At 43.8% G+C, this 18,163-nt stretch overlaps 1 protein-coding gene across 1 annotated transcript in view; it reads left to right on the forward strand.

Moving 5' to 3' along the window:
* Window positions 1–10,107, forward strand: part of NCMAP (non-compact myelin associated protein) — a 29,325-nt gene extending 19,218 nt beyond the window's left edge. Inside the window, exons 3-5 of the mRNA XM_063140571.1 lie at window positions 3,920–4,012; window positions 7,327–7,411; window positions 9,513–10,107. Coding sequence (XP_062996641.1) covers window positions 3,920–4,012; window positions 7,327–7,411; window positions 9,513–9,660 — 326 coding nt within the window. The 3' untranslated portion in view covers window positions 9,661–10,107. The remainder of the gene's footprint in view (window positions 1–3,919; window positions 4,013–7,326; window positions 7,412–9,512) is intronic.
* Window positions 10,108–18,163: the final 8,056 nt, after the last annotated feature.

An 18,163-nucleotide genomic window follows, 5' to 3' on the forward strand; every position in this document is an offset into this window, starting at 1 on the left:
GCGAGTTCTAAGTCTGATCAACTTGTCACTTAGCGTCTGTCTTCAGCTCCTGGGGCATCTGCCCAAAACTTGCATTGTTTTTGAGCCCCCTTCCCCAATATTAGTTTTATACAGTCATACTGTTGGTCTGTCATCCCTGTTCATGGAGAAAAACTGCTCATCCCTGTGGACTGGGGAGAACTGGAATAGAATTCAACATAATTGTTGAATTATGACATGAATTATAACATGAAATCAAGAAGGACACAGACAAGCTGGAGCGTGTTCACAGGAGGGCAACCAGGATGATCAGGGGTCTCGAAACAAAGCCCTATGAAGAGAGACTGAAAGAACTGGGCATGTTTAGCCTGGAGAAGAGAAGATGGAGGGGAGACATGATAGCACTCTTCAAATACTTAAAAGGTTGTCACACAGAGGAGGGCCAGGATCTCTTCTCGATTCTCCCAGAGTGCAGGACACGGAATAACGGGCTCAAGTTAAAGGAAGCCAGATTCCAGCTGGACATCAGGAAAAACTTCCTGACTGTTAGAGCAGTACAACAATGGAATCAGTTACCTAGGGAGGTTGTGGGCTCTCCCACACTAGAGGCATTCAAGAGGCAGCTGGACAAGCATCTGTCAGGGATGCTTTAGGGTGGCTTTAGGGCATTGAGCAGGGGGTTGGACTCGATGGCCTTGTAGGCCCCTTCCAACTCTGCTATTCTATGATAAGCCTACTTAGAGTACACTCGTTACAATTTAAGCTAGTCTCATTCATTTTAATGGGTCTACTCTTTGTAGGACTTACGCTGGATTCTACCCCTGGGTTTGTATCCCCTGGTGTTCTGGAAACAGCCAGCACCTGTCAGTTTAAACGATTAAACAAATTAGGATAAAAAACAGTAAGCAATTTTTGGTATATGCTGTTCTGAGCTCCTTGGGAGAAGGGCAGGATAGAAAGGTTAATAATTAAAATATTATTATTATTAATCTCAAAAATCAGAGAGGTTTCAATACTATTTATTTATAAAATACAACCACTGTATATGGAGGATTATTGAGTACTGTAAGCAAACACACAAAACGAGATTCCTGCCCGAAGTAGCTTACAACATATATTTTGACAGGGGTGAGGACAGAGGCAACAAAAGGAGAACAGGAAGAGGAGCTAGAGGCATCCGTGAACAAGCGCAGGGTTGAAGTACATGGCCCTGTTACTGGGTGTCAAAGGAGTTATGTTTTTGAGTGTTGTGGATTTTGGGTGTGTATATGTCTGAAAACATTCAAATACTTTTTCTTAAGCTCTTGGGGGTTGGATCCAGATTTATGCAGAGTAGACCCATTGAAATCAATGGGGCTTAGGTTAGTGACTAATCTAAGCCCCGTTGATTTTAATGGGTCCACCTTTAAGTATGACTAAATCTGGATCAAACCCATGGTTTGCAATGTGACATTTGTGATGTATAGGATGTTTTTGCCGGGGACACGTTCTTTTCTCCTACATTATCCTGTTATTGAATTCTTCCGTCTACAGTACCGCTCAAGCAAATGGGGGAATCCATAGAGCTGGACATAAGTGTGTGAAGGTGCAGTGATTAATGCTGTTGTGAAAAGGCACTATGCTTATTCTCCATACGTTTTAAGCTTTAATTGAATTATTGTAGAGTGTACTTTCTGCATTTTATTGTCATTTGACCCCAGTGCTTACTATTTCGCCACAGACACCCATGCATGTGTGTGTGCATACACACAAACACACCCACCCCTACAGGTGTTAATTAACTTAGCAATGGTAGGATGATTGTCTTAGCAATTACTGCTGCTATGAATACTCGCTTTGCTTGTCAAGAGGACAAGCTCTTTTTGTATTCAATTGCTTTTAGATCCATTTTCCTCTATATCTCTCTCTCTGTGTGTGTGTGTGTGTGTTTGTGTGTAATTACAGTACATCATCAGCATCTTCAGATTGACAGTCGCTTAGCAAAGTTGAAATTCCCCAGATGCTCTTGTGTTAGTGAACCTCTAGGTGCATAGACAGCGGGTGGAAGTCAAGGGGAAAAGAAGAAAAACCCACCACTCACTGCTTTAAGGGCACAATCCTAAGCATGTTCAGACCGAAAAAGTCCTACATCTCCCACCATTCCCCAGCCAGCCATATACCTGCCAACTGAGAATCGTGTTCCATGCAGCTGATGAAGTGGACTCTAGACTACGGATTTTTATGCCACAGCAAATGCGCTGTTTAAGCTATTAGAAGCAAGGGAGGCCGTGGTTTTAACGGCTGAATAGGGCAGCGGGGTTCAGCAACTATGGCTTTCCTTACCCCCCTGCAGGACAAACAGCACCTGCTGAAGTGCCATCTTCCCCTTTCCTTGTGTTCACCTTACATTGGGGACAGTCTTAGAAACTAAGATGGGCAAAAGGTTCCAGCTAGCCTTGAGCTTACTCTGCCCAGGAAAATGACATAATCTTTCTTCTGTTAATTCTTTATATGATAGGCCTGGTACTGGCATGTGCGGAATGTGTAGTGTAACGTCGCAAGCACCTGTCGGATAGGAACCTGTGACATTGATGGTGATGAGTGACGGTGATGAGTGACACTACCCCTCCCTGGGGCCGTATCATGCCATGTTATTAGCTTAATATTCAGCATTTGGGGGAGCTGAAATGGACTGTTCTCAGAGCAGGGCACAGGGCAGCTTCCTGTTCACCCCACTCCCAAAATCTCAGCTGACCCCTGTTACACTTTTCGCATCTTGCCCAGTTCCTGCAGAAGTGAAATTGACCAAAAGTCTCCCCAGATTTTATTTATTTATTACCTTGCTATTCTGCAAGGAACTCCAGGTAGCACACACACTCTTCCTCCGCCCCCTTTCATTTTATCTTCACAATAACCCTATGAGGTAGATTAGGCAGAGAGAATAGTTGAGCCAAGGTCACCCAGCGTGCTCTTTGGCTGAGCAGGGAATTGAACTTGGGTTCCCCCCGCACCCCGGATACCAGTTCAACCTTCTCACTACTATGCCATGCTGGTTTAGGATGGATCAGCTTCATATGTCTGATTTACACCTGCAACAAAATGAGATGGTACAAGTGGCTGCATCACTTAGTGGAACACCTAATGGTTTTAGTTGCTTTCTAAATCATCATTGTTACCATACATCACCCTTAGTGTATGCTAGGCAGAGGGGTGTAATTTTATGAATCTAATAAATAAGTATAAATAAGCACACACGAACATCCCTCATCAGTGGGAAAAGACCAAAGACATCTGTGTAACCAGTGGCTGTGATCGGACAACACATTAGTGAATGGTGGGTTAATTGTCAACTCCATGGTTGAGTATCAAGGGTTTTCTCCCCACATGACATCATTATAATCAACCATGGTGTGGATTAAGGCCAGTGTCCAATTGACTATTAGTTAACGGCGTGTTTGATTGACACATCCCCCTTCTTCTCCCCCTCCCAGTCCTCACCGTTGGTTATCGTGTCGTCCAATCCCAGTCAGAAAGTTTGCACACTCCACTAGCAATAGACCAGGGTGGAGCACCTCAGCCCCCTCCCCTCAGTTCCCCAGATGACTCCGCCACTTCCCACAAATCACTGGCCCTTGGGTGGTTTTCCAGCTTTTGAGCAGTTTTCCCTCCCAGTCTAAAAGATGAAATGCCTCTCTTAAAGCTTAGCTACTGGCAGCAAGAACTTTAAGCTAAAATAGTCTGGCATTTGGGTCCCGCCCCTTCTGCTTTTGGCTCCACCCCCTTTGCCTCCTTCCCCGCCCATCACTGGAACACAGCCCACGAAAGCTTCTCTAAAATGAAATTGGGCCCTCTGCACTGAAAGCAGCTCAACACCCCTGCAAATAGACACTGCCCCCCAACAGATTGTATTGCTGCATCTGTTTTCGTTCTAACGGCTCCTTTCTGCTTTTGCTCTGCCTAGCTGGAACCAAGATGACGACAGTTGCACCAGCGACCGAGATTTCCCTGCCTTCAACAAACGTGACCCCCAAGTCCCAGGAAATGCTTTATCAGAGTAAGATGCTGGCATTTCGAGGTTCTTCCTATCTGTATGTTTTGAAATGAGTTTCATGAGAACAGTCGCAGGAATTCCAGTTTGCCATTCCAGCACGTGATACATGCCGCTGGTGCTGCGGAGGAAACAAGGGCCTGTTGAAGAGAAATAGCAGACAATGGCCATCACCACCTCTGCTTGAGAGTTTCCAGAGGTGTTTTCTATGGCTGCTCACTCTTAGAAAGGGATCTCAGAGGCAAGGAGAGGAAGAGAGTAGGACGTGTGTGTGTGTGTGTGTGTGAGAGAGAGAGAGAGAGAGAGAGAGAGAGATGGTTGATCAGGATCTCCTGGTAGATTTTTATTTAAAACATTTCTTGGCCACCTTTCAGGACAGAAGCCCACACAAGGCAGCTTAAAGAAATAAAAACAAAATAACAAACTCGCAATTAAAAACAGTAAACAACAATAAAACCAGCAAGAACAATAGCAGCAAGAACAGTTCTCATCCTTTATTTATTTATTTATTTATTACATTTTTATACCGCCCAATAGCCGAAGCTCTCTGGGCGGTTCACAAAAATTAAAACCATCATAAAACAACCAACAGGTTAAAAACACAAATACAAAATACAGTATAAATACTGTATGGGAAGACCACGGTAAAATACAATGTTTCCAAGGCCTTCTTAAAAGCCTGCACGGATGGTGCATGGCGGACCACTGATGGGAGTTTGTTCTAGAAGTTTGGGGCCACTGCAGAGAAGGCCCTCTCCCACGTAGGCACCCACCTAATGGTTCTCACAGGTGGTCAACTGAGGAGGGCCTCTCTTTCTGAACTTAAAGTGCTGGCAGGCTTATAGGGGTGAAGGCAGTCCTTCAACTTGGTCCCAAGCTGTTCAGAGCTCTAAAGGCCAAAAACAGTAATTTTAATTGGGCTTGGAAACACACAGGTAGCCAGTGCAGCTGGAGCAGTATAGGCATTATATGATCAAATGGCTAAGGTTTCACACACCTAATCGTGTAACAATAGCAACAATAAAAGGGGTCCCCACCCTTAGTTAGGCTGTTAGCATCCCTGATCTCTAGTAACTCACATGAGGTTCACCCCAGTGTACTACAGCTCATTGAGTACAGTGGGCACTTGGCTCGATCCATGAGGTGCCATTTTGCCCCACTTCCAACTTGGCTCCAGTTAGTGAATCTCAGGCTGCTGGTAAAAAGCAAAGTAGATCCCACAGTGCTGAATTTCACCCAAACCTGCCCTAGTTTGGGCTCATCCAACAAGGCCATGGCCTCCCACCATCCCTCTTGGGACAAATTCTCACAGGTACCAATTTCCAGAGAATAACCGTGTTAGCCTATTGCAGCAGAAGCAACGAATGGTCTTGTGGCACCATAAAAATTAACCCGTTTATTCTGGCCTGTCTGCCCTTTCCCCTCACTGGGCTTCTGCCATCAACTGCCCTGTGGGATGGATCCTTATGAGTTGTTATTATTGTTTTAACTATGGCTTATAGTGATTTTATTCAAGTAAATTTATCTTACTTGGGAGGACTTCTGTTCTGAGAGGTGGGGATATTGCCAGATGTACAAGCTGGGTTTAGAAAAGGCAGAGGAACAAGAGACCAAATTGCCAATATCCACTGGATAATGGAGAAAGCCAGGGAGTTCCAGAAAAACATCTATTTCTGTTTTATTGACTATTCTAAAGCCTTTGACTGTGTGGATCATAACAAACTGGGGCAAGTTCTTGGTGGTATGGGGATACCAAGTCATCTTGTCCGCCTCCTGAGGAATATGTATAACGAACAAGTAGCAACGGTAAGAACAGACCATGGAACAACGGACTGGTTTAAGATTGGGAAAGGAGTACGGCAGGGTTGTATACTCTCACCTTACCTATTCAACTTGTATGCAGAACACATCATGCGACGTGCTGGGCTTGACGAATCCAAGGCTGGAGTTAAAATCGCAGGAAGAAACATTAACAATCTCAGATATGCAGATGACACCACTTTGATGGCTGAAAGCAAGGAGGAGCTGAGGAGCTTTATGATAAAGGTGAAAGAAGAAAGTGCAAAAGCTGGGTTGCAGTTAAACCTCAAAAAAACCAAGATTATGGCAACCAGCTTGATTGATAACTGGCAAATAGAGGGAGAAAACGTGGAGGCAGTGACAGACTTTGTATTTCTGGGCGCAAAGATTACTGCAGACGCTGACTGCAGCCAGGAAATCAGAAGACATTTACTTCTTGGGAGGAGAGCAATGACAAATCTCGATAAAATAGTTAAGAGCAGAGACACCACACTGAGAACAAAGGTCCACATAGTTAAAGCAATGGTATTCCCCGTAGTAACCTATGGCTGCGAGAGCTGGACCATAAGGAAGGCTGAGCGAAGGAAGATAGATGCTTTTGAACTGTGGTGTTGGAGGAAAATTCTGAGAGTGCCTTGGACTGCAAGAAGATCAAACCAGTCCATACTCCAGGAAATAAAGCCAGACTACTCACTTGAGGGAATGGTATTAAAGGCAAAACTGAAGTACTTTGGCCACATAATGAGAAGACAGGATACCCTGGAGAAGAGGCTGATGCTAGGGAAAGTGGAAGGCAAAAGGAAGAGGGGCCGACCAAGGGCAAGATGGATGGATGATATTCTGGAGGTGACAGACTTGACCTTGGGGGAGCTAGGGGTGGCTACGGCCGACAGAAAGCTCTGGCGTGGGCTGGTCCATGAAGTCACGAAGAGTCGGAAGCGACTGAACGAATAAACAATTTTTATTTATTTATTTATTTATTACATTTTTATACCGCCCAATAGCCGAAGCTCTCTGGGCGGTTCACAAAAACAACAATACATAAAGAAGATATCTTCTCCGATCTTGAGGCTCCTGTGCCACGTCCTTCAGAGTTGTTTTTCTGTGAAGGTCAAGAGTCTCTGGCAGAGATCCAAAGAACCGCTTCAAGTACCTGAGGGGGCGCAGGGTTGGTTTTTCTCCAGCTGCTGGCCATTGCACCCCATGGCAAGCTGCTTTTGAAATGGAGGGCTGTTTCAAAAGACATTTATGCTTCCGCAGCAGGCAGTGGTGGTGAACACCCTTATTCGACACATTTGAAAAAACAAAGAAGTCAAAGAAAATAAAAGTTTTTAAACAAACAAACACAGAACACTTGTTACTCCACACCCTAAGCTTTGAGCTGTACCTAAGGTAGCTCTTTTGATCCCAGACCCCAGGATTACTGCATGGTGGGTATCGAAAAGCTATTTAAAACCTGGGGTGCATGAAACAATATCCCCTTCAGCGTTGATCTCGTTTCCTTCCCTTCTCCACGTTAGGTTCTGGAGCAATTGTGGCGGCCATTGTAGTCGGCGTAATCGTTATATTCACGGCAGTTCTGCTCTTGCTGAAAATGTATAATAGGTGAGTCAGGGACTTGGCTTTGTGCTCAAGTTCCTTTAATTTTTCAGGAGAACAACAAGCAGATTATGTACAAGCCTGTTTGTATTTGGTGGGTGTTTCCGCATGATCTCTCCGAAACCATGCCACTGGGCTGCATTTTCACATTCACAGTGTAGCTCTGTGGTCCTGAGCTGCCTGTTTTCACTTTGGGAGAGCTTTTTATTTGATTGCAGTTTTGTCTTCTGGATTTTTGGTAAACTGCCTTCAGAAATACAGTTCAGCTATACACACACACACACACACACACCCTGGGGATCCTGATACAGATCGCTCTTTCCTCACTGCTGATCTGTTTGAGGATCTCTGGGGGTGTCTTGGGCCAGGACACCAAACCCTCATCCTTAGGCGATTCTGATCCTTTTTCTGTACGGGAAAGGGCTTCCCTAGGATCCAGTTTCCCAGAAAGACCCCAAGAGTTGTCTCCTCTGCATCCAGAGGACATTTTATTATTGTCCTCGGGCTCTGAGGACTCTGGCCATGAGGACACTAGCGTAGCATAACACCGCCCCCTCCACCTTATTGCAGCCTGAGTTGAGGGAGGGTTGGAGCTCAGTGGCAGAGCACCTGCTTTACATGTTGAAGGTCCCAGGTTCAATCTCCAGCATCTTCTAGGTCGGTCTGGGAAAACGCCTGCCTGAAACCCTGAAAAGCCGCTGCCAGTCAGTGTCGTCAATACTGGGCTCGATGGACCAATGGCCAGTATAAGGCAGCTTCCTATGAGATTGCTTAAACAGGCCAGGCTCCTTTAAGAGACCAAGCCTCGGTCAGTATGGAGGTGGGGCCCTATTTAAGCCTCTGTCTTGCTCTGCTCCTTGTTGGAGAAACATACAGATTTATTTATTTATTGCATTTCTATACCGCCCAATAGCCGGAGCTTTCTGTTTGGCCTGTTTGGTCTCCAGACCCAGCATCACTCAGAGTTTTCCATTGTGCTTATCTATTTCTGTTCGTGAAACCGGGCCTTGCTGGAAAAACTCCGTCCATAGGTGGACCCTATGACTCATACCTCAACAGCCCCTAAACAAGGTTAAGCCCTCATCATAGCAGAGACAGAACAGAACAGGGACTGGGAGTGGATTGGACAGGTGGTGGGAAAACGACAGTAGTAGTGCGAATTTGGCAGTGGTGGGCAGCCTTGAGAGATCCCAGTTCAGGGCCTTGGAGGGCTGCAGGTTGTTAAGGCCTCCCTTGCGACCTTGGCATTCCTGGAGCTGCATTCACAGTTGTGAGCTCATGTTAAAAACCGACCTACATCCTGGACTATACCACTTCAGGATGCAGGTGGCAGGCTCAAGTGGTATAGTTTTCCTGTGAAGCGGTGTAGTTTATCCTGTGAAGCTGTTAATCATATAGCATGTAAATTTATTTAACCCTTTTAGTACCAGATTAATATAGCTTGTTTGTAAGAGGCCAGAGGATCTATCAGGTTTTCTGACTATCCCAGAACCCAGTTTAGGGGCAAGGGAAGTGGAGACCACACCAAGACAAGACTATTCATGACTAGCGAGACCTGTGACATAATAAGAACGTAAGAACAGCCGCGGGTCCATCTAGTCTAGCATTCTCTTCACACAGGGGCAAACTTGATGCCCACAGGAAGTCCAATCAGGATTTGAGTGCAACCGCACCTTCCCGCCCATGTTCCCCAGCAACTGGTGTGCATAGGCAGACTGCCTCTGATACTGGAGGTAGCATATAGCTATCAGGACTAGTAGCCGTTGATAGCCTTCCCCTCCAGGAAGTTGTCCAATTCCCTTTTAAAGCCATCCAAATTGGTGGTTGTGACTACATCTTGTGGTAGCAAATTCCATAGATAACTATGCGCTGCGTGAAGAAGTCCTTGTCTTTATCTTTCCTGAATCTCCCACCAATCAGCTTCATGGGTTCTAGGATTATGGGAGAGGGGGGGGGGAAATGCCTCCCTATCCACTTTCTCCACACCATGCATTATTTTGCACACCTCTGTCATGTCTCCCCTGACTTGCCGTTTCTCTAAGCTAAACAATCCCACCATTTGTCATGGCGTGTTTACCAATTGTCACGTCTGCTTTGCTCTTGGTAGACGCATGAGGGCACAGCGAGAGCTAGAACCTAAGAATGCGAAAGCCACGATCCCCTCCTCGCTGGGACAGAGTAGCAACGACGCCGGCCGTAACACAGCGGTCACGTTTGTCCCTGTGGACATCCACATGCCACAAAGAAGACCGTGACGTACGAGCTCCCCGGAGAATGTCAAGCAAGAGCAAAACCTGGGTCTACAGACTCTAATGGAATTGTCAACACAGAGGAAGACAGGACTGGAAATGGAGTTGTTACCAGCGGCCCGCTTCCTGTGGCCAGCTATCCACATTCTTTTTCTTTTAGAAGGGAAAAGGCTGAGCATCTCGGTACTGCTGGGGTCATGCCACACTGGTGCCCGGTGATGAAAATGGTGTGTCTTGTCTCTACAGCAGTGGATATGAAGGGGAACCCAGTGGGCAAAGCTACCCCTGTTGTTGGATCAACAGTTTTCTGCTCCTTCGACCTAAGCTTGCCTCTCACACTCCATCAGTCTCCAGATGTGAGTGGTTCTCTCCTAGTTTGCGATTCTGAAGTGGCAAAGGCACTTCCCTTTCGCCTATGTTTCAGCAGTCAGTTTATGATCATTGTCGAACCTCCGGCCCTCTGAGATTGCCCAAATGGCCACACCCCCTTTCCTGCCAATCGTTGGGTGGTTTCCTAGTTTTTGTGCAGTTTTCCCCCCATTCTAAAAGATTGAAATGCTTCCCCTAAGGCTTCGTTACTGGCAGTAAGAGCTTTAAGCTAAAATAGGGGAGTGTTTTTGATACCTTGGCCCTGCCCCTTTCACCTTTGGCCCCGCCCACTATTGGAGCATGGCCCCTGAGAGCTTCACAGACACTTTTTCAAAGAAACGACTATCTCCGTCCTTTGCTTGGGCAGTGGCTGCTTTTGCCTAGCCTAAGGACAGCAGTGGCCTGCCAGAGCAAGCAAGGAACATCTTTCCAAAAGCAGCTATAACTGCTTGGGACATATTGAGCGTCAGACTCTCCTCCTTCCTCCTTGCTGAGGATGAGTGCCCAATGGTAAGCCAATCCCTCAAAGCCTCTCCTGCACCAACTGAAGGCAAGCGGATCTATTCAGTAGAATCAGAGTGGTAAAGCACTTCCTGGACTGTACCACTTCAGGTTGCATGCCAGGGAGAAGTTAGGTGGAATCCTTCACGTTGAGATGCTAGTTTTCCGTGTGCAGGGAGTCATGGTTTGTTTCTCTCCCCCCCCCCCCCAGCCCCATATGTGAAGCAGTCAAACCTTTGACCTATTACAGTCCAGTAACTGCTTTACCACTTGATCTTGCTGAACGTATAAAGTGGCCCTGATTGTGAATTCCTAGCCAGAATTTAAAACAGGCAGAAGAGAAAATGAGTGGACCTGGCAATCCAGTTGGGTTCATTCTTCTCTTGTGAGGGTCAACAGGCCGCCAAAATTAAATGGCTGGGGAATGCTGGGGGTCGTAGGACTTTTTTCTGTCTAAACATGCATAGAATTGCACCCTAAGGGTATTTTATCATCTGCGTGGCTGAACCTTGATGTGTTCTCTTGCATCACAATACTTCTTCAGTTGGCAGCCTGCCTGTGGAATCTTGATATGGAAGTTAACTGTATTTATTTGGACTTTGTTCTTGAGTCTTTGTTTTTCTTTTCTTTTCTTTTTTAAATAAAGGAATGGAATGGGGAAATAATATTTTTTAATTGCAAAATAGCAAAGAGCACCAGGGACGTTATGGAACCAGGTGAGTTTTGTGTACGGTGCTGATTTTCTGTAACTTAAATAAAATAGATTAAAAAAAAACCCCCACAAGTGTCCATAAATCACCTGCTTCAGCAAGAGCAAGCTAAATACTACTTCTTTCAAAATGCCCACACACCTTTAAAAAAAAATCTCAGCAAAAAAGATGAAACACTGGCCTGGTTCAAACAACACGCTAAACCATGCTGCTTAACCACAAAATGGTTAAGGGAATGCATTAACCTTAACCATTTTGTGGTTAAGCAGCATGGTTTAGCGTGTTGTCTGAACCAGGCCACTGTGTAATAGTTTATATGAAACTGGCCAGAAGAGCAATCAAAGTACCAGGTAGCAGATGAGATTCAAAAACAGCATGGGGGGACATGAAGTAACTGCTTCCCTTGCATCCTTTAGAGTTCAGGTTTTGTGGCTAAAAAAATGATTGATCCAGCTCAATTCTTTCCACTCTACCTGCCTGCAGCAGAGTGAGAGATGAAAAAGGTAGGGTGCATTCCATTGCCTTGGCTGAGAAACCAGCTGGTGTTTGGCTTCCCCCACCCAAACTATCTCAATTCCAGCTGGTCAGTATAATTCTGTAGTTTCAAGAATTAGCTTGTTTGTTTTCCTCTTCCCTCCCCTTGCCCATGTCCTTTTATGTTGTGTCTTTTAGATTGCAACCCTGTGTGCTGGAACTGTTGTTTTTAATTTGTGCTTTCTAAATTTTAGGCACTTAAATTATAAACACTAATAGTTTGGTAGTGGCTCTCTAGGGTCCTTGGTAGAGTTTCCTTTCTTTTACCCAAGGATTTTTAACGGGATTGGATCAGTGCCCTTCTGTATGCAAAGGAAGGTGCTCAGCCATTAAGCTCTGGCCCTTCCAAATAAAACCCCAAATCCTATACTTGCAATTAATAACAATTTAGGTGCTTCCATAGCAGCCTTTCTCAACCTGGGGCGCTCCAGATGTGTTGGACTGCATCTCCCAGAATGCCCCAGCCAGCTGGCTGGGGCATTCTGGGAGTTGTAGTCCAACACATCTGGAGCGCCCCAGGTTGAGAAAGGCTGTTCCATAGGGTGATTCAATCTACATCCTCTACTCTGGTTACATTTGGAGTTTGGGGGGACAATTGCCAAAATGAGAAGGAACGCTCCACAAAACCCAAAAGACAATCAACTTGGCTGTCCAGTGTTTTCTTACAAAGGTTTCCAATGACACTTGACTGGACGGCTCTTGAAGAGAGAGGCTTAAAACTTGCAAAATATATTTTAAAAAATTTGAAAAGATTTATTTTTGAGAAAGCTTCCATAATACAATAGTGCAGGGGTAAGCAACCTTTTTGGGCCCAGGGGCACGTTTGGCTAGTTGAGAAAATATCGTGGGCATGGCTTACGAAGGGAGGTGTGGTCACAAAGAACAAGGAACTTACTTGAATGACTGTGTGCAAGGCTGAAATGGGGGCTGAGCCACAGCACATTAAATAATTCCTTTGAACCGACAGCATTTAGTGACTCTTTTCTTCTTTCCCTTTCCTTGAGGGCTGGGTGTGCTCCAGAGGAAAATACTGGCCTGCAACTATCCGCCATCTTCATTTCCTGAGAACGCCTTTGAGCACCATCAGGTAGCCCTGGGGCATTCATGGGCAACGAAGTTGGCAGCAGCTGTTTCGCTTTTATAGCGGGAGCGTTAGGACTCCTTGGCTCCCGACAAGGGTGTCGTTCATTAGTGTATTTCAGTGGCAGGTTGCAACCATTCCACTTCTAATATTTCCTTATTATGCGTTATTGTGACTTGTCAGAACTATGATCTAAAGGTGCAATCCTACGCAGGCTTAGACAGAAAATAGTCCTGCAACTCCTAGAGTTCCCCAGTCAGCCACGCAGGACTTTTTTCGGCCTAAACATGCATAGAATTGTGCCCTAAATGGATGCTCAGGGGAGTGACACTGCTTATATAGCCAAAAAGGCAATATTCATGCACAAAAAGGAGATATATCAGCAGGCACAGGGACACCCCAAGGTGTGCAGAACTACAAATAATGATTTTGAAAAAACAAACAACTAATATTTCCCCCCCCCTCCAAAAAAACAAAACAGCCCAATCAGAACTGAACATTCTCAGTAGGTACACAATGCTAACTGGTGGTTGGGTGGGTGGACAGAAAACCAGAGGCCAGGGGAATAATGTAAGGGCATTTCCTGGCATAGGGCATGGCTGGCTGATTAATAGAAACACTGAACAGAAGCATTCTAAACCACAGCTTTTTGTTACTGGTCCAACTTCTATCCTCTAAAAACAATTGGCAAAATTCAGCTAGACTTAAGGGTGGCGGCGGCGGCGGCGGCTTCTTCTTCTTCTTCTTCTTCTTCTTCTTCTTTCTTCTTACCCACCTCTCCCTTTGGATCGAGGCGGGGAACAACATTAGTACAGGAATCAACACATCTTAAAAATTCTTGATTTTACATTGATCTGGATAGGCCTGTCAGAAAAGGCTAGTCTTCAAAGCTGCCTTAAAATCACAGAGAGAGTTAATATTACGAATCTCCTCCGGCAGGCCGTTCCACAATCGGGGCGACAGAAGAAAAGGTCCTCTGGGAAACTGATGTCAGCCTAGTCTTGGCTGACGGAAGCAAGTTCTCCCCAGAGGACCTGAGTGTGCGGGGCGGACTGTATGCTGCAGTCCTATCCATGTTTACTTGATTTTAATGGGACTTCTTTCCTAGTAAACGGGTTTAGGATTACAGCCTAAATTACATTAATTAAGAACATAAGAGCCATTCTGGATCAGACTAGCATCTAGTGCAGTACTTTGTTCACACAGTGGCCAACCAGCTGTCGACCAGAGACCCACCAGCAGGACACAGGATTTATCCAACCCTCTTTTTTTTTACTTTTTTTTTCCTACAATACTTAAACATACACCATTACAATTAAAAAAAACATACTACATAATTGTTGATTAACATTAATATCTTATCTATAAAACATGTTGGGTTATTGTGCCAGAACTTTTCTCTCTCTGGAACTCTGTTTGTGCTCAGAAACAAACACACATCACGCAGGTCTTACACAGCAGAGCTGGTTTATTTCCTTCAGGCTTCTGTGCAGTTCAATTCAGATCAGTTCAGATCAGCACACTGAAGCATACACAGAGAGCAGTGATCATAGAGCAGTGATCAGTAAGCATTGATCAGTTCCATTTTACACAAGTGAGAAACTATATACATATCTTACACAATTCTTATCTACATTACATACAGCTGTGATGAGGCTAACTTAGAATCTTGGCAAGGTTCCCAGAAGAGCCTCTATCTCAAGGTAATTGCCCACAGATAGACTTTCTCTGTTTAACCCTGAGATAGCCATACACACACAATTTTAATGACTAAGCAAGTATTTCTTTTCATATACTTAACAGTCCTCCTCTTGCGCATGTTGTTTAAATTGTGTTACAATCTGAGACCCAGCTTTAAAACATCTCTTTTTGTTTTACCATTGAACGTTCCACCTGTCCTTTCTCATTTTGTTTTACTTTGAATACTCATTTACTGGTAATGGCTTTACGACCTTCAGGTAAAGGTACTAGCTCCCACGTTTCATTTTTTTCCATTGCTCTGATTTCCTCTGACATTGCTTCATGCCAGCCCTGAGCTTCTTTAGGTTCCATTTCCTGAATTTCCTCAAATGAAGTAGGTTCATAGGCTATTAGTAAAGCTCTATGAGAAACCTGTTTGCTTTGGTATTCATCTGAGTAACGAATTGGAGCTTTGCGTTCCCTTTCTGATCGTCTTGGCATAGTTACAGGCATAGTTTCCTCCTTTACAGTTTCTTCCCCCTCCCTCTCTTGCTGAGATTGTTCAGGAATTTCTTCTGTTTCTACAGCTTTCTGTTCTATAGGCAAACTTACATACTGTTTTGTTTCCTGCATTTGTTCATGAAAAACTACATCTCTGCTCACAATTACACTTTTGTGATATGGAGACCACAAACGATAGCCTTTTGTTTGTGTATCATATCCTAACAGTTTACATTCCAAACTTCTCTGAGCTAGCTTTCCTGGTCTGTTTTCTTTCTGAATATGAGCAAAACATTTACTTCCAAAAACCCTTATATGTGACACTCTAGGTTTTCTTTTGTAAAACATTTCATATGGAGTTTTTTCATGTACAGAGTGGTAAAGCCTGTTTAACAAATAATTTGAGGTGGACAAAGCTTCTGCCCAGAACAGGTTAGACAATCCTGACTCTTTCAATAGAGCTCTTAACATGTTCTGCAAGGTTCTGTTTTTCCTTTCTGCAACTCCATTTTGAAATGGTGAATATGGAGCAGTAAGGTCATGTTGTATACCCTCATCACTGAGGAATTTTTTAAATTGGTTGCTAAGAAATTCACCTCCCCGGTCCGTTCTTAGATTAGCTATAGGTTCTTTAAATCTATTTTTACTCCACTTAACAAAGGCTTTAAACTTTCCAAAAGTTTCACTCTTCTGTTTTAACACATACACAAATCCAAATCTACTGTAATCATCAACAATAGACAAGAAAAATCTGTTTCCTCCTTGACTTGTCTCAAAAGGACCTGCAAGATCTGCATGAATTAATTCAAAAATTCTTTTTGTTGTTCTCTCACTATGTTTTGGAATGTTTGACTTATGACACTTGGTTTCACTGCATACATTACATTCTACATAGTTAGAACATGGTTTGATTTTCACCCCTTCACACAATTCTGGAATCTTAGAAATTGTTTTATAGTTAGCATGACCAAACCTTTTATGAGTTAAATGGATACACTCTTGGTGTGGTTTGCAATTGGCTATTGTTTTTATTGTTACTTTGCTGGCTACAACTTCATTTTCTGTACAAGTATTAATCACATACAAAGATTCTTTCATTATTCCCTGCACACACACCTTGTTTCCCTGTTTTATAGTACAATTTTCTTCAGTAAAACAAACCTCATACCCCATTTCTGTTAACTGAAACACACTTAGAAGGTTTGTTTCCAATTCTGGTACATATAAAACACTTTGTAGTTCAACTCCCAGACAATCAAAATATACATTACCCACACCACAAATCTGGATTTTTGTTCCATTTGCAAGGGTAACACACTTTTGCTCTGAAGTAGAAGTTTCCAAGGTTACAAATGAAAGTTTGTCTTTTGCCATACTTATTGAAGCCCCAGAGTCCAAAAACCAAGGATTTATTGTTTCTTTGACTCTTGCTAGAAGACACTTCTTTGTTGATTCAGCTTCATTCATGTTGTTTTCTTCTCTCCACTTTGCTGTCGACTGCTTTTTCTTCTTCTTGTTGCAATCCCGCCTTAAGTGTTCTGTGGAACCACAATTAAAGCATTTCTTTGCCTTTAATGCAGCCACCACGTCAGAAGATTTATGGCTTTGTTGAAATTCAGCCACAGGATGTTTAAGGCTCTGTTGTTTTGAAGCTTGTCTTCTTTCATAGGTTTCTAGTAGTTTTCTAGCTACATATTCAAGGGTTAAATTTTTCTCTTCTTGACTTTCTATCATGGTGACAACCGCGTCGTACGATGAATCAAGACTTGACAAAATCACATAGACTTGGTGTATAGTTGTAAACTCCATCCCTCGTGCCCTGAGTTGATTGAAGATTTCTCTTATGCTTTTCAAATGGTTTGACATAGACTCTCCTGGTTTCAGCTTCATTCTATACAGCTTCTGGGTCAGAATTATTTTACTGCCCGCTGTTTCTCTTTGATATACAGCTTGTAGCGCATTCCAGCACTCTTTTGATGTATTCAAAAACTGAATGAAGGAAATTTGAGAGTCTTCTACAGCTAATGCAATAACTGCCATTGCTTTTGCATCATCCTTAAACCATTTAGCATTCTGTGGATCTGCTCTATCTGGTGGATCTTCTGTGACTACATACTACAGTTCAGCTTGAATCAGATACATTTGCATTTTGTAAGACCATAATGCATAGTTAGAGTCATTCAGCTTTTCCAACAATTGATGCAAACCAGACATATTAGCTCCTGCCATTTCCTCTGCTTTAGGAATTTGTATCTCACCGTCCTTCTGCTCAGAGTCCTCCTCAGAGTCAGCCGACTGAGATTTTTCTTCACTTTGCAGCACTGGCTTTAGCTTGATGTCTTCCTTCATCAACAGTTTTCTGTTTTAGCAGACTCCTGGTTCTGATACTGCACCGTTCCCATCAAGTTCTGGTTCTTCTGCTTGGATTAGGCTGGCGTAGGCTGGTCTAGGCTAGACTGGACTTGACTGGGCCCATAACCTTTGTTGGGTTATTGTGCCAGAACTTTTCTCTCTCTGGAACTCTGTTTGTGCTCAGAAACAAACACACATCACGCAGGTCTTACACAGCAGAGCTGGTTTATTTCCTTCAGGCTTCTGTGCAGTTCAATTCAGATCAGTTCAGATCAGCACACTGAAGCATACACAGAGAGCAGTGATCATAGAGCAGTGATCAGTAAGCATTGATCAGTTCCATTTTACACAAGTGAGAAACTATATACATATCTTACACAATTCTTATCTACATTACATACAGCTGTGATGAGGCTAACTTAGAATCTTGGCAAGGTTCCCAGAAGAGCCTCTATCTCAAGGTAATTGCCCACAGATAGACTTTCTCTGTTTAACCCTGAGATAGCCATACACACACAATTTTAATGACTAAGCAAGTATTTCTTTTCATATACTTAACAAAACATAATCAAACTTAACATATAAGTGCACCCCCCACCTCGGGATCTCATTCCTGGTTCCAAAATCTCATACTTTCTTCTGCTGGTGGTTTCCCACTTCCCTTAGAAAACACGAATATTGGGAACTGTTTCCAGATTCCTTCAAAATCATTTGTTTTAGCTATACCTCTTCTCACTTTAATATTACAAGTCAATTTGTCATTAATAGCTATATCCCATAC

Source organism: Elgaria multicarinata, chromosome 13 (assembly GCF_023053635.1).
Source record: "Elgaria multicarinata webbii isolate HBS135686 ecotype San Diego chromosome 13, rElgMul1.1.pri, whole genome shotgun sequence".
NCBI classification, from domain to species: domain Eukaryota; kingdom Metazoa; phylum Chordata; class Lepidosauria; order Squamata; family Anguidae; genus Elgaria; species Elgaria multicarinata.